Here is a 23,183-nt window from a genome sequence, read left to right as displayed (position 1 = left end):
TGTATGGAACCCATTCTTTATTTGGCTGTTGTGGGTCTGATCGGATTCATAATGGATATGGAAGAAAAATATTTTATTGCCTGCAAGGAGGAAAGTGTTAAAATAATAAAGCAAAAAATGCTTCTCAGAAAACAATTTTTTTATTTTTTCCTCTATTTGTAGCTACTTTATGAAATAGACGGTACCAATTCTTATAATAACAATTATTTTTTTATCTCATAAATTCATCTATAATTGATATTTATTTATTTATTTTTAAATCGCATTTCTTTCGCTATTGGTTGGATTTTAATTTTTAATGTCACTTACAGCACATTAATTGAGATGATTGATAGAATAAAACAACTGATAAATGGAGACGATAAGAGATGTAAATAATAGAAACGATTAAGCAATCGTGTGGAAAATCGAAAGAAAAATATATTTCGATATCGATGCGGAAATATCATAACCCAATTTTAATTTCAAAGCAATATTTAATGACAATTTAGACACAATATTGTCAGGATGTTTATATAAGTTTAAGCGCCCTCCGACTTGCTGGAATATTCGGTGACATATCGAGTTTCGTATAGAAATGAAGTTTCATCAATTTCCAAGTAACATTTCTCGTAAATAATAATAAATTATTTAGAATGTTTATTAAATATCAACAATATTGCGTTGCAGATATTCCGCATCCGGATTCGCCCGGGGAGAAATGATTGAGAAAATCATATTAACATGATGAAATTTATTGTTTTCGAAGAAAATACAAAATATTTCTAAAATATTATATTAAAAATTATGTAGTTTTGATATATATTTCATTTATTTGGGGTGATTTTCTCTCATTTCTTTATGTCTTGTATGCTTTGTCTACTGTATATCATATCGTGATCAACTAATAATTTTAAAAAATATGCATAGTTTTGATAATGAAATTTATCATAATATATATGCCATTGTATAGTAATTTACAATTTAGAACTTTTCAGAACATAAATTCGTATTTATCATACCTATAGATATTATATCACTACGAAATAATAACGTAGAATATTAATATAAAAATTAATGGTTTTTTTCTTTGTTTTAGAATATGATAACATGAAATAAAGAAGCTATCACATTCCAAAGACGAAAAGATTTTCTATAAAAGACAATTTAGTATACAGAAATAAGAAGTTTAACTCTGTACAGTAACTTTTCGATTACGGCAACGAGACACATGAGCGATCTGCCCAGGGGAGATGCCTCCCAGAGGTCTTTTATGGGAAACTGGCTCCTATTTAGGTGTTACAAACGCTAAAGAAAACCCAGAAAACTCGACGTGGCCAACCCGTTCTGGCGAAACGAGGCAACCGAACTACCTGTGTTCAGGGATCGGAACCGTTCGGCCACTGTTGGTTTCCCATTTTATCCACTTTCCCGGTTGTGTTATATATAACAGAGGGAAAGTATGGCAATCGTCAAAAAATGACACCCCCAAGATTTTTATATTTTTGGACTCAGGAGACCTTGAAACGTCAAAAAATGCAAAAAATAGGGTTTTTTCCCTGTGTGTATGGATGTTAGTGTTTGTGTGCGTGTAGTAGGGTTTCTCTAACGGGATCCCGGTAATCCCGGCTGTTTTCAACCCGGGAAATTTTTTTCATCTCGGGAAATCCGCAAATTTCTTAAAAGGTCACTTTTTTCTTATTTTGTGTTAAGGTTGAGGAAATTTTGCAAATAGAAAGTATGATTAACTCATAAACTGTCAATACATTTGTATTTATTAATTTTAAACCTACTTATTAGTTTTTTAAATTTTTGCTTTTTTGGCATGTGACAGATTTACAATAATCAATATGTAGCCTATTTGCGGCAAGACTGGAAATTCTTTACTTGTCAGAATCTGTAAGATCTTGAATAATTGCGCCGATGCTGTCTTAATTTTTAACAATGCCCAGTAGCTTGAATAACTGCATATGCCAGGTTGCGCAAATTGGGCAAGGGTACGAATGAGTACGAAGAATGCAAGTATGAAGCTATTCTTCATAAACCTGATTATTAAAGACAAACGAACTGCCAAATTATTGGGCTGTAAGCTTGATGCCGCTATTAAAGCAGCCGAGGTAGACAAATCAAGAATACTAGAGAGCAAAAGAAGTATAGCAACGCATCTCGAAAACGAACTAGAAATCTTCGAGGTTGCAGGTGAAAAACTATCTTCTTCTCTAAAAAACATCTATCTTCTCTTAAATGCATTAAAGACGATTTCACCCACATCAATCGGAAAGGGCATTCTCGGTAGCAGGACTTTTCATTACTAAAATAAGAACCGGATCAAATGATTGGAGTATTGACCATCTTCGCTTTTTAAAATCTTATTATAAAAATGTACAATAATATTTTGTATTATGTTTCATTTAAAAAAACGAATATTACCTTCTAAGTTAGAAGTTTGATCTAAGTTCATTTTTTCTTTAAATTTTCAACTCAATTCAAAGGCTTTTTTGTTGTTGTTGTAAGCAGTTTCTAACCAACATTAATAAATTTTTCTATTTGTGAAAATTTCTACGTAATTCAAAGGTAATTTTTTATACATATTTTACACAGCATTATTAATATTATTATTTTGGAGGTTGCAGAACATATTAAATTACTTAAAACAATGAAAAAATAATTATATCATTCGGTTTCAAGATTTATTTTATATCTTAAAAAATAATTAATTCTATCCCGGGAAACAGATCACTTTTTTTCTAAATTCCGAGACAAGCAAAGGACCGGGAAATAAGAAACCCTAGTGTGTAGGGCACGATTTTGTTCACTCACTTTCAAGCTTAATAATTCCTGTGCTTTTTGTCAAAAACTTCTGAAATTTTTCAGGGAGGTTTGTGTATTGGGGGAATTGCTACTATTAAATTTTGGTAGTTAAAGATCGACGGGATGGGGAGATAAAGAGATATCTCGAGTAGGATCGGACTTAATGACGACTTTACTCGTTATTAGCATTTACAATTTTTTTTTTTTATATAAAATCCATTCCTACCCTCAAAATTAAGCTTTTTGTCTTTTTGTAATAGTTAAAAATATAAAAATCTTTTAAAAATAAAATATAATGGCGCCACACACGCAGTTTTAAATGTTGGAAAAGTTAAACAACTCGTTGCTGGATTTTCTTTATTCGATACCAAACAGAATCAATGCAAAACATGAAGATTTTTCAAATACACGACTTAAATGACAAATATAAAATAATTACTTTTACAAGACTTTAACTAATTACCGTTTCTTATGGACGACCAATGCACAGTTAAGTACAACAATGAGTTGCTCAAATCTAAATTAATAGAATTAAGAGATAAAAACTAAAATATCTGATTTTGAATTCAAATACAACCATCCGTTCCAACAGAGCAGTTACAGTCAATACAGAAACAGAATCGTTTCTTTAGTTAAGTTACGGCAACGCAAAATTTAGATGATTTGCCTAGAGGAATGTCTTCTGGGATGTCTTTTTTAAGGGTAACTGGCCCCTATTCAGGTACTACAGACGTGGAGAAAACTCAAAAAACTCCACGCGGGCAGCCCGTCCTGGCGGGGCGCGAACCCACGACCGATCTTCCAGTGTTTATGGAACGGACCCACTGGTGGACCTAGAAACAGATTCCACCATAGAACAGATGAAACGGCGATATTTAAGATTAATAATGTGGCTGTCAATTTTCGTTCGTAGAAAAATGATTACCTTTTGTGGCATAGGAAACTGGGTTGCACAATATTACCCGACCCTGAATATGAACCATTATTAATTACCATTACCAGTCAAAAATTAAATGAAACTACGCGAAACGATTTTAGAAACGTATTAAACAGAACGGATCTCCCGTTGAGTCGAACTGTGTTTAACTGACATTAACATTTTATTTAGTAAAATAAGTGTTATTACTCTTTATTTTGATGTCTTATATATGAGTGAAAATTTTTAAAAATCGAGTGAATCTTTAATTACTTTGTTGGAATATTTAAAAGGTTGAAAGATCAATTACACGACTATTTTGGAAATGAATCTCGTGAAATTTAATTAAATATTTATCTTTCCAATACAATTCGTTCGTGTTCGTTTGCAAAGTAACAGAACGATTTCTTCGTTTGATATTTGTTTTAATTGTGAATAATTAGCATAAGTTTTTCTTACCAAATCCTCAAAACTTATAGAAGCCTGAATTAATAATTCTAGAAAAACGCTGCATTATTTCTAGAAAAAAAAACGAGCGATTATTTATTGTGACATCGTCACAATGAAATATAATTAAAAATTGCAGCCGGGGCTGCAATTTTTAATTATATTTTTAATTTATTTCATTTAAAATATATGCTCTCCACCTCAAATTAGTACTGTACTGTGTCTTGCCCCTATACATTATACGTTTCCTTTAACAACAGAGTCGTGCCGATCATCTATTAACTGTTTTCAGGGGAAAACATTTGAATTAAAACAACGTGACTTCTGGTTTGCATCGAAAGTTCGTATATAGTTAATCGGAGCCTCATGTCCCTATGGTTTCCATATCTGGTCCCGAATTAATCTCTCTAATCTTGTTCTCGAGATTAAGGAAAGACAGTCAGCCAGACGGACGACAGCAGAAATTTATAGGTCTACAATATTTTTTCTTAAAATTGCAGCCCAATAACTCTTGTTTGATATTGTCTACTTTATATCGAAAATTCAATTGGTTGATCTATTTTACATCGGTTATATACTATTATTGAGATTTATCTTAATAAATTATATCCGTTAAACATTCCTATTTAAATAACTTACTTTTTTAAAAACATTAAATAATTTATTTTTTAAATATAAATTTATGAATTTCATTTATTTTAACCCTGTTTATAATTAATTATAATTCGATTGAATTATCAGCGAGTAACAGTTTTGGAATCGTGTCTCATTTTCTTGTTAAAAATGATTCATTGGAAGCTACTTGTTACAGCATTAAGCCACTACAAACAATATAGAGTCGAAGTAAATTCGGTCATTTAAATTTTACAAGTGGAAATGGAATACAAGTTCACATTTATTCCATTTTTATAGAATTTAATTTTTTAAAAAGTAGCTTTACTTGGCTCATAGATTTAAAAAATCAAATAGTTTCTAATAAAGGAACTAGCATGGATATAATTTACAATTTATTTCTTTTTTTTTACTTTGATTGTTAAAATGTATGGACCTATATTGTCCAAATTAAAACTTGTAAAATATTTCTCAAATTAACATCTAAATATATCATTAGAACTTCTGGAATTGACCCATATAATTTATAGTACATATTTTCGTCTTTCCCCCTTCTTTCTTTTAATCTATTCTCTTTACTGCACACAATAACATTATTCATTCTAAAGCTAATGCACTCGAACAATAAAATACTGGATGTCGACCCCATTTTTTTATAGTTCACTATACTTTCATTTCGTTTTATTACTAAAAATCAATAGAATTCAAGTTCGACGTGCTTTATAAATTATAAAAATAAAATTAGAAAATTTAAAGTAATTTATGTTACGTTACTCTTAAATATTAACTATACTGATTTTTATATATTATATAATAGAATCTTAGTAAAATCTTAAAATTGTATGTGTTTTTGAGATTTTATTCATACGAAAGATCCATTTCATAAATAAATTTTATCACTTTAACATCAATTTATTATAAAAATGAATGCACTTAATCAATTCTGTCCTCAATATTAACATAGGCAAGGGAAATGAAATGAGGAAGTCTTAAAAATATAATCAAAGACATTACTGATGGAAGGTGTGGTCAGTTTTTTGGCATATGCTTCAGTAATTTGTTTTTATTTATAACCTTTTCTTTACAATAGCTTCTAATTTTGTCTATAAAAGTTCTTAAAAATTCAGTCAAGATATCTTTTATAAACAAGAAATATACTTTTAGTTTGGTTAACGGATGACAATACTCAAGAAGAACAACAAAAATTAATTTAAGACTTTAAAAAATATTATTTAGTTGCATAAATAGCAGACCCGCAAAAACAGGCGCCAGATCCTGTAAAATTCTTGTAGGATTCTTAGAAAGGGCTTCTTAAAAAATTCTTACGGATGGACTCCAAATTCTTAGTTTATTTTATTTAGAAACCTTTTTAAGTTATATAATCGGCCCACCAGTGGCCAAGCGGTTCCGTTCCCTGAACACTGGGAGTTCGGTCATGGATTTGCGCCTCGCCAGGACGGATTGGCCACGTGGAGTTTTCCTGGTTTTCTCCACGTTTGTAACTCTGAATAGGGGCCATTTACACTTAAAAAGACCTCCCGGAAGGCATTCCTCCTAGGCAGATCGCCCAAGTGTTGCGTTGCCGTAACAAACAAATCAGTGAGTGATATATAATCTGAAATAAAATAATCTTTATTAATAATTTTCTCTGTTTTTATATATAAGCGTACAAACTGACTCTCTTACAACGATCGATTTTGCTTAGGCCGAATACTTAAAAGGCTTCAAAAACATTTGTTACAAATTATTCACTTAATTGTATTCTTGTGTATTAAGAGGGGAAAATCTATTTTTGTCAAATTTTAGTTATTTACAAATTTAATACAATTTTTAAACTCTGTTTTATTTTTTTAATAAAATGAGGACTTTAAAATGGTAAATAGCTCAACTTCTCTCGATGGCTGAAGGACATTGAATACAGATGTATAAAAAGTTTATAAACCTTAAAATACGTAATCCAAAATGAAATTAATAGATAAAAAAATTTACCTAATTAAATGTGTCATATTTTATTTATTTGGAAAAAACTGGCATCTCTTACGGCCGTATTCACAGCATTTTTTTTCAAATACTTAAAAAATTTTAATACTTTCAACAAAAACACTAAAAATGATTACATATCGAAAATTTGCAAACCTTTCGATTGTATTTTATAAATGAAACCTTATTTTCCTGATGTTAATTCCACATTACTATTATAGACGTAGAGCAATATATAATGTTGTATTTCTTGTAAAGTTGTATAAAGGTGTATTTTTTCCTGGTAGCAATTTAAAAACGAATCTGGTCCACGAATTCGAATCAGAATTTGATCTCCAGACTCTTCACTTATTGATTTATATTGATTGACCATTACGTCAAATTCTTGTATGATAAGCGAAGTCAACGATCTAACTTAAAAATATCGAATAAAAGAAATACTCATTATTTATCCGAAGTTAAGATGTTTGAAAGAAGACATTGGAATCGTCCTCATGTTCACAGTAATAAAACTTCATTATATTCCATTCTTGTACAGGAAATTCTCTTTGCTATCTTGTAGGACTTCCTCTTGTCTGAAGGCATACAGACACTGTACACTATGTACACTATTTAAAATACAATTTCTTGATGTACTAAAAATCTGTAAAACCATTAATTCATTTAAAACTTTTATTAATGAATGAAGTTGCCAAGTTTTTTAACATGAAGTAATGTCATGTCACGGTGAATAAAATGCCAAACACATCCGTTCTATTAGAAAGACTGGTTTAATAATAGGCCTACAGGTAATACGTACGGTACATTTCTAAGATATTTTCGCCTAATCGTAATCTTTCACTTTGAAATAGCAATGAAACTATAAAGGAAAATGTAAGTTATTTTCAGGTTTTGTTGGTGAGATGTGGTAAAGGATGTTGCCACATCTCACAGGATGGGCAAATTTCTTCATTAGAAGTAATATAAGAAAAAACGATCAGTGTTTCTAAGTGAGTCCATTTCGAAATGAACTTTATAATAATATTTATAACTTATATTTTATTTAATTTGTAGCATCAATGATTACTATATAATACACAGAATACATTTAATCACTTAAATTCTATTAAATATACTGTAAATACTGTTTCATCAGGTTTAGTTTATTTATTTACGACAACGTGATAAAAAAAAGCGATCTGTTTCCAGGGAGGACTTTCTACGGGAAACTGGCTCCTATTTAAGTGTTACTAACATGATGAAAACCCCAAAACTCCACGTGGCTAGCCCGTTGACCAACTATCAGTGTTCAGTGGTTGTATCCACTCGGCCACTGGTAATAGTGATAATACAATTTATTAACAAAAAATCTCAGTCGATGACAAGATTGTTTCATGACATTTAAAATTAATTTTATCATCAATCTTCCAGATTAGATAGTAGAATCTTTGATTACGCGGCTACCATCATAAAGGATTAAAAGATCAGTGCCATTCATATGACCACTCAACATGTCTACGTATCGCAGAGATCCAATCTTTATAATGAAAATGTAAACAACACCTTGATTCAGACCGATCAACAAATTTTTTGTAATTATATAATATTTCTTATTAAAATTTGATATCCAAGTTTTGAACTTTTTAAAAGCATATATTTATATAAAGTACTGTACCTTTGTGGCCCGCTGAATGTACCTAAATTTCTAATTTGGCCCATTAGGAAAAAAAGATTGGACAACCCTGTTATAAACAATAGAATTGTATTGTAATATATAGTTAAAATTTTGATATAAAATATTAAAATAAATGACTTAAAAAATACAAACTGCAACAGAGTTTACACCAATATTTCCAACTAGATTATTGTTACTCGATGCTGCATGATTGTTACTGTGATAATGTCTGAGAGTCTCAAATATTGGTATAAACTCTGACGCAGATTGTATTTTTCTGATTTATTTTAATACAGTATTTCACATCAAAATTTTAACTGTATATTATAATACAATTTAATTGTTTATAGTCTGAAGAGGAATCGGCGAAAACTTCGATCCAAAATGTATTTAAATAAATATTATATAATAAATTTATCTTCTGTGTAATTGTTGACCTCGAGTGAATGTCGCATTCCAAGTAAATAGCAAGGTTGAGACCGAAGTTTTAAACGCGAAAACCTGTAAGTCGGACGTTCAGCGCAGCCTTCCAGTAAGCCTAGAAGTTTGACAATGGCGTTTGAAACGTCGAGAATGATTCCATTGACTTTCCAAACGCCATTGTCAAACTTCTAAGCTTACAGGAAAGCGGCGCTGAACGTCCGACGTACACGTTTTCGCGTTGAAAACTTCGGCCTCAACCTCGCTATTATATCTGCATAATGTCCTATAACTCGGAGAGTAATAAAGTATTTAATAAAGTAGAGTAATAAAGTAAAAATTAAGATAATAAAGCCGAAAACATATTTCATTGATAAAATCATTAACTCAACCAAACAATCGCCTTAGACACTGGGCTATAAATACACTATTATTAATGACTAGAAACTAAGTAATTTGGTACTAGAGGTAGACTTTAGGCACCATCTCTTATCTAGATTAATAATTTTATTTTAATAATTTCTTAAATAATTTAGAATCATCTTAGTACCAATATATAATTTTTAATGGCATCGAAATTTAATGCAGTTTGAATCGTTACCTTCAAAATATAACAATATATTTGAGAAAGTTCCTTCCGGCTTGAACTCAACTAAGATAGGACGTGCGCAACAATGACGTGCCAGTGTAAGTTTTGCCAACTCTAATTGAAAGAAAATATCTAAAACATGAAATAAAAACATCTAGATCTTATAGGCTACAGGCTATTTTAAATTCTGTGAAGAAATATCTAGATGAGAAGATAAAACATCTAAATTCATTAGGCCACATGGTATAAATTTTGGGTGAAACATCTACATAACATTAAAAGTACTTAGATCTAGATTCAAAATATTTAGATTGGCAACAATGAGTATAACAGAGGAGATATTTTAGTTGCCAAATCGCCATTTTACGAGGGTGTACTATTTTTACATCTTGTATGTTCGGCACTTTTAAAATTTTACCAAATAACAGGGATAAATGACAAACTGGCCGGGAGGGAGAGACCTTATCATCAAACCAGGACAGTCCTGATCAAAGCGGGACATCTGGTAAGCCTATTTATAATCATTAACTTGATTATGGTGTAATGAATTTTTGATATTTAAGTATATTTTTTGAGTGTTTATTTTAATGCTCACCGAAGAGACAATCTCACTTAAATAATGCATAAGTATTACTTGTGTATTTTTGAAAATCACTAAATTATTACAGTTAACTATGCAAAGTGACATTTACTACGTAACAAACCGTGATGTTTTCATGTTTAAACACACTTAAAGATTTGAGTTATTTTTAAAAATAATAATGTATATGTTACTATATATAACACTATTATAAACATAAGTTTACTACTAATATATTAAGGAATATTTTTACACAATTTGAAATATTCACTTTAAGAGTATTATTAATTTAATGTTCATAAATTATGTCAGTGAAAACAAAAAGTCTTGTAAATTAGCTAAGCTTTTACTAAAAGCGGATTTTAAAAATTTAATGTTAATTAATAAATACTGTCATAGAATTTGCTGTATATTTATAATTACTTAATCCTATTTTCAAATATATGATTTTGTTTAATCAAAGATTTAGAACATTATATAATTCATTTTTTAATTCACTTACTCTTTTCAGATATTCCGACAAAGGAGTAGAATTGAAAACTATTAAAACACAGATTTACTATTATTGGATGTTAAACTATTGGGTATAGAAGTTAAATTACGTGATTTGTGTTTGCTCATCACTCCAGATACTTGCACCACCGAAGAGAAAATTGAGTATAGAGCACTCGCCATCTGTAAACAAAGACAATTGTTTATTGCATAATGGATAAGCATTAACACACTGACTTACCCGAATCAGAAAATTTTTTCGAATGTAAAAGAAGTCACCAATAGAAATTCCTATTTTGGGTTTTCCGAATCTTTTCATGAAACAATTGAGCTTGAAATATAAAATTATAATTAGTGAGTTTAGATTATAATTTAATAACTATATTTTATTTATAATTCACCTTAAACTTGAATTCAACTAACAAGTTGTTAGAAGAAAATCTTTGTATGGAAACGAAGTTATCCTAGATCTAAAATACAGAATAATTATTCAATAATCAGAGCTTTATTACGTATGTTTATAATTAACCGTTTGCCTACGTTTTCTGCATTAATGAATAACTTGTTTAAGAGCTTTTTTAAAATATACTTTATTTGGTGCTTATAACACTGCTCAAAATGCAAGTGTTAAACTGTTCCGATATTTTGGAACATTTACAATAATATGCCTGGTATATCTATCTTGTTTACATGAAAGTTTTCAATTCGGCTCTTCTAATTTTTATCGTAATATCAGTAGTTTATTATACATAAACGTTTTGAGTCTAAATGTAAAAAATTGTTTGAGTAGCCAATTTCAGAGAATGATGCCTTGCTAAAGAATTTGCTAGTACTCTATAGAGAAAAATATAACATATAAAGATAGTGAAATTGTTATTTACATGTTTTCATGTTGCAAATATAAAACGCTTACTAATATAATGTTATAACTTTCTATTTCTATTGTAAAAGCGGAGTGATAGGATCAGGCAAAAAAACGAGCGATCTGAGAAGGGGAAGTGCCTCTCTCTCGGGAAAAGTTCTATAGGAATCTGTCTTGTATTCGTTTTACACATGTGACAAGCACGGATAATACCACACGGCCGGTACAATGGTGAATCAGAAACAAACTATCGATGTTCAATGGTTTTATCGACTCTGCCACTGAGGAAAAAATCGGATTAAAAACAATGTATTGTAGATCAGTACTACAGACAGTGGCGTAGCATGGGTGTCAGCGCCCAGGGCGGAGGAAAATTTCGCCGCCGCCCTTATTTAGGTATCTCAATTTAAAAAACTAAAATATACAGTAATTCTAAAGAACTTTTCGGCAAGAACAATCATCATTATTGTGTATTGTACTGTACATGTTACAAATAAAAAAATCATGTATATAATATTTTACAACATAATAATCACATTTATTACAAAAATTTTTACAAGATATTATTATTATTTATTGTGAAATTTTGCCGTCCCCTAAAAGTTCCGCCCGATGCGGGCCGCCCCTGCCGCCCCCACCACGCTACGCCACTGACTACAGAACATTATATAAAACAACAGACTGTATATTTAACTCTTTATCGTCGAAATTACACTAGCTTTAACCTTAAAATGTTTAGAATCTGGTTTTAAGGAACTACGCTCTAGTTTAATTTATTGCCTCTTTATCTTCAGAGCCTGCTAGTGGCCGAGTAGATATAAACATTGAACATTCAATCACGTTTATAGTACCTAAATAAGGGCCAGTTTTCCACAGAAAGATCTCCTGGGAAGCACTCCTTTCGGGACATCGTCTTCGTGTGGCATTACCGTATACAAATGAAGTTATACTTTTATATCATTAACATAAAAATAATGATCTAATAAGGCACAGGCACATCGTCACAGAAGAGCGATCCGCAAAAGTGATGTGCCTATAGAAATAACTTGTATTTAAAACTGTCCTTATATAGGAGTTACACTGGTAAAAAATAAGCCGATAAATTTCACTTGGCCTATTGGTGAGGACCCAACCCGTGACACTCCAGCGGTTTCGCTGGTTTAGTCGACTATACAACTAGATAGCACGACGTGTAATTTCTGTGACCTCTACTAAGTAATTATATTATAACATATCGTAAAGAAAAATAGCATTTGAAATTATATAATTTTCTCTATAAAAATTACTTTCCTGTAGAAAATTAAAATGGTTTGATTGTCAGGAAAGCAGTAATATGTTGTAACGCATAAACACAATAAATAAAATATATTTCTGTAAACAAATAATGCAGGAAACTAGGTAGTTTGATGTTTGGAGATGTAAATGTTATTGAGTAGTATTTTAACGGAAACTAATGTATAAAAATTACATAATATTTCTTACATAGTAAATTACTATTACCAAAAAAACAAAGCTGATAATACTATAGATGTCAAGTAAGAAAGGCCCCATGATAGAAGAACACACTCATCGAAATGCCGCCGAGTAGTAGTCGAATGACAATATCAAGGTCAAAAAACATCGTGGCAAAACATAGAAAGCATGTCACGTATTCAAAGTGAGGTTAATGTTACCTATGGTTCCAAAATGGCGGCTCGTCTCTGATTCAAGGAAACAGAAGAAAGAAAACAGTGGGGACGCACGTTCTAACCTAACCTAACCTATTCTAATAAATTACCATAATTATAGAACCAAATTATTATTAGGTTACCAAATTATTAGAATAGGTTAGATTAGGTTAGAACGTGCGTCCTCACTGTTTTCTTTCTTCTGTTTCCTTGAATCAGAGACGAGAACCATAGATAACATTAACCCAAAGTGAGCATAGATCAAAGCATGGAGATCTTTCTATTGCTTATTTATCATTTCAAAAATCTCCCAAATTTCTGTGCGCTTTTCGCAAATTTCTTGTAATTCTTTTTTCAGTAATAAAGAAGTTGTGTTTGTTTGTTGTAATTTTTCAGTCGTTTTACAATGATTACTCCAGAAACTAAAAATATTAGAATAGTTGAACATATCTGTCCAATGAATTGCAGAAACAAAAACGAGAAGTAAAGGGAGCAGAACGTTGCTTCGAATTCACTTCCATCGTATCTTTTGACTGTTGGAAACGCGCTCATTGCCACAGTATTCGAAACAATCAAAACCACGAGAAATACACTTACCAAGTATCCTAACACAGGCAATTCTATTTGCAGTGGCAAATATTTTTTTTTCTTCATACGTGTTTTTCATAAAATGTCAAGAAACATTGTTTCTTTTTATAATTGAAAATTGAACAACGGTACAACCTTAAACATAAATGTTTATAATTAGTATCACGGCGAGCATTTCTACTGCATATTTACCGTATACGTGTTTGGTTCTGTAACACAATAAACTTTCCTTGAATAGTAACACAAATAGATAAAACGAAGAAAACCATAAGAACAGTTCAATCATCTTTACGTAAAACTCATACAATGTCCATTTCTATTTTGTTATTTTCCATGGAAAACATCGAACCCTTTGAAACAGCAACATTTTTCGAAGGGTTCGTGCCAAAAACTTTACAAACAGAAAGTATAACTTGAAAGTTGTAAGACAGACAACGATCTGATCGGGTCCAAATGCATTTTCTATTGTTTTCTTCACTGAAAATTTGTATTTTTTGAATCCTGTGGATAAATTTTGAAATGTAGTTTCCCATTATCTATGTTCGATAAGTTGTTAAAAATGGTAATCGGATAATTAAAGAAACAGAAGAAGTTAGTTTCTGTTCATGTGATTGTTTTTCTCATATGACAACATGAATTGTGTGTGTAATTTTTACTAGTTATTTAAGCTGTATTTATACATAACTGATTTTATTTGAGCTGTTCTTTATGAGAACTGTATAAGACTAAATGTCTTCATGAAAAATTATTAATAGATAAATGCAACCCTGCAAAGAAAAAGCATTACTAAGAAAATTTTTTTATATTATTACAGATAAAATATCAATACTTCATCAATTATATGAAATTTTCAAGTGTATTGGTGTTATTAACATATATATGAGTATTTTCCCTTCTAAAGTTCTTCTTAATTAATGATTATGGCTGAAGTCTTCAATAAGTTCATGAATAAATTTAATTTGTAAATGATAGACGTAATCGATATTTTATCATCAATTTACTAGTCATGCTTGAACACTGCATTTATTAATATGTACTTTAGCAATTGAAACACTCCTTACATCGTACGGTACATTACATTATAGCATTTAAAGTGTCTATACTTTCTAAAAGTAACCTTGAATGAGAAAGTATAATAAAATTTATATGTAAATCCTATTATAAAGCTGTATAAGTTATCTTATAATCGATAATCCAATAAGGATTGAAATTAAAACAAGACTATTAATTTGTTTCAACAATATTTTTAAATTGGAAGTAAACAAATAGCTAGAACTTATTAACTACATACAATTTTTATATATGTGTAATTAATAAAACTATTTGTTTTGACAATAACAATTTAGTGATTATATTCTTTTCTTAAATATAAACCGTGCCAGAAACTAGGTAACACGTCTCTTTCGATGTGGCGAGAAGGGAAATTTGTATTTTCACGATCTGGCAATGTCGCTGTTTGTGATATCACTCGTGATTAAGTTCTACAGAAATATTTAGTATTTACATTTGTTCTAGTATTAAAACACATTTAACTATGCAATATATATTTTGGAAATTTATTTTTTAATGTATTTTACAATATGATTATAGAAGATAAATGACTATGCTTAGATATTTTTTAATTCTTAAAATGCATTGCTTTATCAACTCCAACACGCTGTCAAAAACTAACGTGATACAATGTTTTATAAGTTCACTACAGTAATACCTCGGTTTTCGTTAACTTCGGTTATCGTCGATCTTTTTCGAAAAAAATTTGTCTCGGTTTTCGTCGGCGTGCTCAAGTGACCTCGCTGCTAATTTTGCGAAAACAAAGGGCGACCCACGCGTTTTCCGGCGCAGTGTGACGTTATTTCTCGTTGTGTGAACAACTACGGCCCACCATTGGCCAAGGTTCCGTTCCCTGAACACTGGGAGTTCGGTCGTGGGTTCGCGCTTCGCCAGGGCGGGCTGGCCACGTAAAGTTTTCCGGGTTTTCTCCACGTCTGTAAAGCCTGAATAGAGAGGTTTCATGTCGACATCACGAGTGACGTCATGAGCATGCGCAATTGTCCAGCGCCATCTTTGTGACTGTTTGTGACTTGTTTACGTTTTGTGTGTGTTCACGTGCGTTTTAACTGGAGTTCTTGTGTTGTTCTTTTTCGTCGCGAATATCACTATGGTGATTTGTTGTGTAATTGGGTGTAATGCTAGTTCACTCAAGAACAAAGGAACATCATTTTTTAAAATTCCCGGCATTATTTGTCATCAAGGATCTCAAACTGAGGAGCTTTCACGACGAAGGCAAACTGCATGGCTCTCGAGAATTAACCGGAAAAATTTCGTTACGAATAAAGTGAATATCAATACAAGAGTTTGTCAGAAACATTTCATTTCAATATTTACGTTAATAAACACTAAGTTATATTTTAAAACCTAAAAGAGTTTACTGATTTGCTTATATTAATTTAGTTAGGTATAGTGCATTTATAAACGAATAACTAACGTAATTTCAGGCTTTAGCTAGTGCAAACTTATAAACATTACACGTTAAAACGAAAAGCAAGTAGACTTATTATATGCTAGTTTCAACTAGAAAATAAAGGTACTGAACAATTTGAATTAAAAAATTTCCACGGCTGTTTTTAATTAGACTTTTACTTTCAGACAAAAATTCTTACTTAAGAAATACGTAAAAACACGAGTTTAAACAAACAAAAGAAAACATATCTTTCCAAGCAATATTACTTCGCTGTTATTTATTACTTTTACTTTTATATCAGGAGAAACCCAGCCACTTGTTAAATAGTTATGGGCCTCTAAAGATTTATAAGCTTTCATTTGTGACAGGGTGTAGAAATTTGTTGTAAAAACCAAATAGTTTATAATGTCACCAAATTCTACTTTCGGCCACAACTCTTGATATACGACGAAGTCTGATAAACTGGCTTCGTATGGATCGCCTTGACATAACGAAATTTTCTCTTCGTACAGAGCTGCATCTCGTCCTGTTAGACTGCTAGAATAGCTTGCAAGAAAAGAATCTTTTTTAACTTAATCCATGATAATAGAACTGCAGTATTTTTGTACGTTTAAACTAAAAAAAGACGTCGAATAACAGACTACGTGCAAGCTAAGCGAGCGAAAACTACCACAAAAATGGCGAATGGGCGGAGCAAACGTGTGTTTTATCACGTGACATGCGACCTTGAAACCTCTCTATAGGGGCCAGTTACCCTTAAACGGATTTCCCGTAAGGCATTATTCCCCTCGATACGACCATCATAAACGCATACAACTACTATTACATAACAATTACGTCACACTTTACCACGGGGCGATATAGGCTAGAAGCTCGTGTCCAAACTAGCTTCTACAAGACGAGACATTACTCCGCGTGTCTAGCCGAACAATTCCATTTCTTTCATCTTAATGCTAATTATCTTATCTTTAATCTTAATACTTTTATCTTTATGCTAATTCTAGTTTTTTATGTTACCGGTAATTTCTTATTGCTTTTAGTATTTAACGCTATATTAATTCTCTATAAAATGTGTTTTGGTATGTATTTTGGAGTGTCTAGAACGAATTAATTGGATTTACATTGATTCATATAGAAATAATTGCCTCGGTTTTCGTCGGTTTCTCATTTCTCCGATTGTTTTCGGACGGATTATCGACGAAAACCGAGGTATCCCTGTATTTTCATAAATATGGATAGAAACACTTAATTTATCTTTCTGCGTTCTTCAATTTAACGTTTTGCGCTTTGGTACCACGTTTTTGGGGTCGCTGTGGGTGGGTTTTTTGGAAGACAAAATTTCATTCTTTAATCATGGAATCCTTAATTAATTCCAAACAATTTTACAATATTATAAATACATGTTATATACCTGTGAAGCCAGGTTTCCATACTCTGCACTCGAGTAATGAGTGTTCGTTTGAATTCTATGCCATTTCGTAATACAAAAAATGATAGAGTCTGCGTTTACGACGTTCACGAAATTCAAAAATAATATCTGGCGATCTGCTCGTGGGAACTGTACAAGTAAAGCAAGTCGAGAAATTTGTCGAAATAAAAACTTCAGGAAATATTTCAATTTTCGTTTCTCCACCCGCTACACTAAATTTTCTTATAGAGTAATATCAGAAAAAGATTTTGTCTGTCATGCCCGAAGCTTCTAATCTTGATGGACTGTCTCCCCAAGGATTAGCGACAGTCTGTCATATCAGCATCCATACAGATGGGCAATAGATTGGCCGGAAAAATGTAATTCTGACACTTAAAATTCCCGAATTAATTTGTTTTGAAATTACTAGTTACCTGGGATGCTCACTTTATCCCTACCTGTAAATTCCCACTGTCATTCGTCCATCTGTCCATCTTTCCTTAATCTGGAGAATGGAGTTAGAGAGTTAAATAGATAAAAGAGGAGACTAGACATGGAAACCTTAGGGGCAGGAGGCCCCGATTAACTATATACGAACTTCTGTTGCAAACCGGGAAATTCGTATATTATTTATAATGTTATATTTAGTTCAACCTGTAGTGCCGAATATTTTATGATTACTTTTTAATTTAATAACGCTCTTGCCTTTCGTCAAAATTTTCTGAAGTTTTGCAGAGGTGTTGAGTATTAAGTGGCCCACAAAATGGGGCGACCGGGTGGGATGATCTAATCATTATTTGGAACAATAAAGTGGGCATTACTTTTAAAATGGATCAGAAAAGTTCCTCGGAAGTGAACTTTCTGGATGTAAATTTTTGTAACAAAAATTGTAATATTGGACCAAAGTGTACAGAAAGTCATATAACAGCGATGCATATATTCACCGGTACTCCAATGATTCCATAGCTCATGATTGGTTGGTTGGTGCTTTTTGGCGCAAGGGCCATGGGCCAAACTGCGCCACATAGCTCATGAACTGACAGCATAATACAGCCCTACTGAAAAAAGTGGTCACTCACTCAACCTACAGTTGGCACAAAAAATAACGTATCAGGTTGATAATTGATGCAGCACGTATGTATGGGTCCATGGCACCCACATGGTTTTTTTTTTTTTTTTTTGTAACTCTTTCCGCCCAGTGGGCACTAAGAGGGCCTCTTATAGCAAGCCCATTATGGGTTCGGCCAGGCCCACAATGGGGCGGTCGGGTGGTGAGGGACGGGGACCGACATGGTAGTGACTGACCAGGCCCTAGTTAGGGGCTAAGGAGTTTTTTTTTTTTTTTTTTGCTCTTTTTGCCGTTTGGGCACTAAGAGGGCCTCTTATAACAATCCCATTATGGCATTATGGGTTCGGCCAGATCCACAATGGGGCAGCTGGGTGGTAAGGGATGGGCCAACAAGCCGGTCGGCTCCATCTCCAGAAATTTTTCGACCCGTTTGGATTCGATCCCGGGTCTCGACGGCCGGATGGCCGAGCGGTCAAGGTGGCAGCCTACCTCTCTGGGGGACCCGGGATCGAATCCGAACGGGTCGAATAATCCCCAGGAATTTTTCGAGGGGTGGTCCGTTCGGATATGTCGGGTCCCTCACCACCCGGTCGCCCCATTGTGGGCCTGGCCGAACCCATAATGGGCCTTCTAAAAGAGGCCTTCTTACAAGGGAACTGTCGGAGTGTCATCTAATAGATTTTAATAAAATTTAGTTAATAATTACGTTAAAAGTATACAAACTCTGTGACAAATTTCTAGAATTCACTAAAAGTGTTAATCAGAGTTATTAGCAATCAAATGTCGTACTATTTTATAGTAGTTTAACACAAATATGAAAATTTTTAGTAGTGAAAGGGTCGCGGAGGAAGATACAGTAATATCTCGATTTTTGTTGACTTTGGTTTTCGTCATTTTGTGCAAAAAATTTGCCTCGGATTTCGTCGGAGTGCCACATGATCTCGTTGCTAATTTTGCGAAAACAAAGAGCGACCCACGCATTTTTCTGCTCACAAGTCATCGTGGCGGTGTTTTTTGCTGTATGAGCATTACTCCGCGCGTCTAGCCAAACAATTCCATTGCTTCCATTCTTTTTAGTTCCATCGTGGGAAGTTTCCAGAGCCAGTAGCCCTTCGAAGAAGGCCAGGAACACGATCGAGTTGAAGGAAATCATTAAAAAATACGTGACCGGCATTAAGATTGCTGAAATCGGTCGCATGTACAGTACTGTACGGGAAGTCGGCATCCACGATAAGTTTCGTTGTGGCGAAAAAGGAGGCTAATGTAGCGAAAGGCGTAAATGTGCTAATGAAACAGAGACCGCAAAGAATTGAAGAGGCCGAACAGTTATTATTAATTTTGATCAATCAGAAACAGTTAGATGGCGATTCTGTTTCGGAGACCATTGTATTAGTTTTTTATACTCATTTTATATTAATTTCTTAATTTTTTTAGTATTAAACACTACGAAAACAGAGGTATCACTGTATTACATTTACAGAGTGGAAGAAGGAATGACTCAAATAGGAAACTCAATAACTCAATAAGGAAACGCAAATAAATATTATAAAAGATTAGATATATATACTAGTTTAACAATGAAATTTAATATAAAAGTATTGATAGAATAAATATAAAGAAAACAATCGAAACGTAATAAATAAATACATTTTAATAGATATATTTAAAAGTTATTATATTCACAAATTATTAGATGGGCAACTATTTACATGATATTTTTCAACAAAGCAAAATAAACAAAGAATCTGTTGGCATCGTGCACATTTAACAAATCGAAGATTTTCGCAATTACTCTCGACACAATTTAAACTGTCAGTGTTTAAAAAAGAAAAACAAACTTGTTTTACATTTAAGAATTGACACTTTTCATTTATGAGTCCAGAAGCGAACCATGCATGTTTAATCAAATTATTAAATATTGGCGCAGATAATTGATGATGAAGAATCGAATGTAATTTTATAATGCCATTTCTAGTTGTCCAAAACAATTTCATCGAAGAATCATTACAGAATAATTGTATAGCATTTAAAATTTCTTTAGCTAAAAGTTTTAATTGTCTATGAAATCCGACATCTAAAGGTTGGCATATAGACGTACACTTTGGTGGAATAATTAATATTTCGCATGAATTTTGATTTGTAGATGTTTGAAATACTATATTATAAATATTAATATTTGTTTGTCCACTCCACGAGTCAATTATTAATAAAGAGTTTTCTGTTATATTTGGAGATAATACGTCTTTTACATAGTTTGTAATAATTGCTGTAGATAATTTGCCAGATGAGCTAGCTGTAACAGTTACGTTTGGGGCATTGAACAGCGATGCTTGAACTCTAGGTCCAAAGGTTCCATGAGCCTCTTGTAAGCAAATAAATACATTACCTACAACTTGTCCGTTAGCATTAATTAAATATTGAACAGTGTAGGAATGCGTAACTTTATTACTTGGAGAATGTGCAAATCCAATAGTGTTTTTTTCTCCTTTATATGAAAGTGTTCTTGGTGAAATCATTTCGTATGAAAAACCACACTGATCCGTATTGAATATGAAGTTACGCGAATAAGATGGCAATAAATTTTTTACTGTTGTTTGAAATTGCGCAGCTTTTACTAAAATATCCTTTTCGTTCACTATTTCTGTTTTATTTACAAGTTTTGTAATCTTTCGAGATACTAATCTATATTCTTTTTTAAATTTTGCAACCCAAGAATCACTAGCTGTAAATTTAATTGAACTATTCAGTTGAAGAAATTTCTGTAATGCCCATATTTTTAATTGATTTCCTTTAACAATTTTATAGCTGCCTCGAGCTTCGTCAAACATTTGTTTAGTATGTTCTTTAATGATTTTTAACGTTTCAATTCTATGCTTTCGAGATTTAAATTGTTTTTCCCATTTATATAAATCACTAAAACGTTTTAATTCTTTAGCTCCTTTCCGCTGTAATGTGTGTAATTTCCATTTTGGGTGTTTCTTATGCAAGTTAAGAATTTCTTCTTTTCGTTTTGTTGAGATTATATTCTTATCGAATTTTTCATCATCTGAATATCCCGATTCACAGTCAGTGTCTGCGTTATCAATTTCTTTCTCTAGAAGCAGACGTGTTATTTTATTATCTGAAATAGGCCTATCTATAATCAAATTATTATTTTCCATCTGACAAAACTCTTCGTCATCTCTACTTACATAACTACTTAAAATATCGCTAAATGCATTAAAAAGCAGTTTGGCTACCTGTTTATCAACGTCTGAAATATTAGGCCTACAAATATTTTCTGTAGGCCAAACATTATCACATAAACGTTTAAATTCTGCTATAATGTTTTGAATATTTACATTTAATTCTCCCATTTTCGAAAACTACAATTCATTCATAAATGTAATAGCGCCGTCTTCCTCCGCGACCGTTTCACTACTAAAAATTTGCATATTCGTGTTAACACTTTTAGTAAACATTACAAATTTGATATAGAGTTTGTATACTTTTAACGTAATTAAACTAAATTTTATTAATTCTTCTCCCATTTCCGAAAATTCCAGCATTTATTCTAAATGTAATATCGCCGTCTTCCTCCGCGACCCTTTCACTTCTAAAAATTTGCATATTTGTGTTAAACCACTATAAAATAGTACGACATTTGATTGCTAATAACTCTGATTAACACTTTTAGTGAATTCTAGAAATTTGTCATAGAGTTTGTATACTTTTAACGTAATTATTAACTAAATTTTATTAAAATCTATTAGATGACACTCCGACAGTTCCCTTGTTAGTGCCCACAGGGCGGAAAGAGTTAAAAAAAAAATCCCGGGTCCCTCAGAGCGGTAAGCTGCCACCTTGAACCGCTCGGCCATCCGGTCACGGGGTCCCGGGTTCATGGGGGCCCGGTATGAAGATGGCCAGCTTGTATCTTTTGCTTTTCTTGGATTTTCTGGTGGAATATTGAGTTCAACTTAATTGGAATATTTACTTCTTGACATAGTTTAATATTCTAAGTTACTATTATTAACTTAATATAACAATCATAAAAGTATAAAAATTACCTTTCTGAGCCACAAGGAAAGCTGAAAAACTTTTTATCAGAATTTTTCCGTTTACAATTATGGCAATTTGCTTGGGCAAATACCAGAAAATTTACTGCGAAATAATTTAATCGATGGGTTCTCGGATTTTGTATTGTTAACGTGCTTTGTTTTCCAATTTCTGCCATTCTTTCAGTTCTTGTGTTGGTTCCTATTTTGTTTTTGTTTTTAATGTCGTGTTCGTCATTGTAAAATTTGTCGATGTAATTCCTCTATTGTCTCTAATAAATCTAATTTATGTTTTTGCAAATGTGTGTTTAGTTTGTGGATGAAAATAATATTTTTTGTTATTTAGCTACCTTATCATATCCCAAAGCGGTCGGCTTAGGTTCCTCGCCTCACACCACTAAGATCTCGAATTCGAGTGGGGGAGGGGCTCGCCAATGATCCTTGTTTGGGGGGCCTGCTGTAGGATGTGGGGGCCATGATGGGGTCCCGCAAAAAGTGATACAGGGATTGATGAATGTTTGTATAAATCAAACTGATAGACATAAAGGGCAATCTACAATTGAAGTAAAAAAAGTAGTAGTAAAAGTAGCGTTGTATAATGTCGGGAAAAA

The 23,183-nt window shown here is 32.3% G+C and overlaps 1 protein-coding gene across 1 annotated transcript in view; it reads right to left on the bottom strand.

Annotated features, from left to right (window-relative positions):
- The window catches only part of LOC136976517 (programmed cell death protein 4-like), a 67,705-nt gene that overhangs the window by 36,444 nt on the left and 8,078 nt on the right, over window positions 1-23,183 (bottom strand). The window contains exons 2-3 of the mRNA XM_067271821.1: window positions 10,722-10,811; window positions 10,549-10,663 (exon numbers count right to left, since the gene is read on the bottom strand). Of these exons, the coding sequence (XP_067127922.1) occupies window positions 10,549-10,663; window positions 10,722-10,811 (205 nt within the window). The remainder of the gene's footprint in view (window positions 1-10,548; window positions 10,664-10,721; window positions 10,812-23,183) is intronic.

The sequence above is a fragment of the Centruroides vittatus genome, unplaced genomic scaffold, assembly GCF_030686945.1.
Source record: "Centruroides vittatus isolate TY-2023 unplaced genomic scaffold, ASM3068694v2 contig_400, whole genome shotgun sequence".
In the NCBI taxonomy this organism is placed as follows: Eukaryota; Metazoa; Arthropoda; class Arachnida; order Scorpiones; family Buthidae; genus Centruroides; species Centruroides vittatus.
The sequence above is the reverse complement of the archived record's forward strand: the minus strand, read 5'-3'. Positions and strand labels throughout refer to the sequence as shown.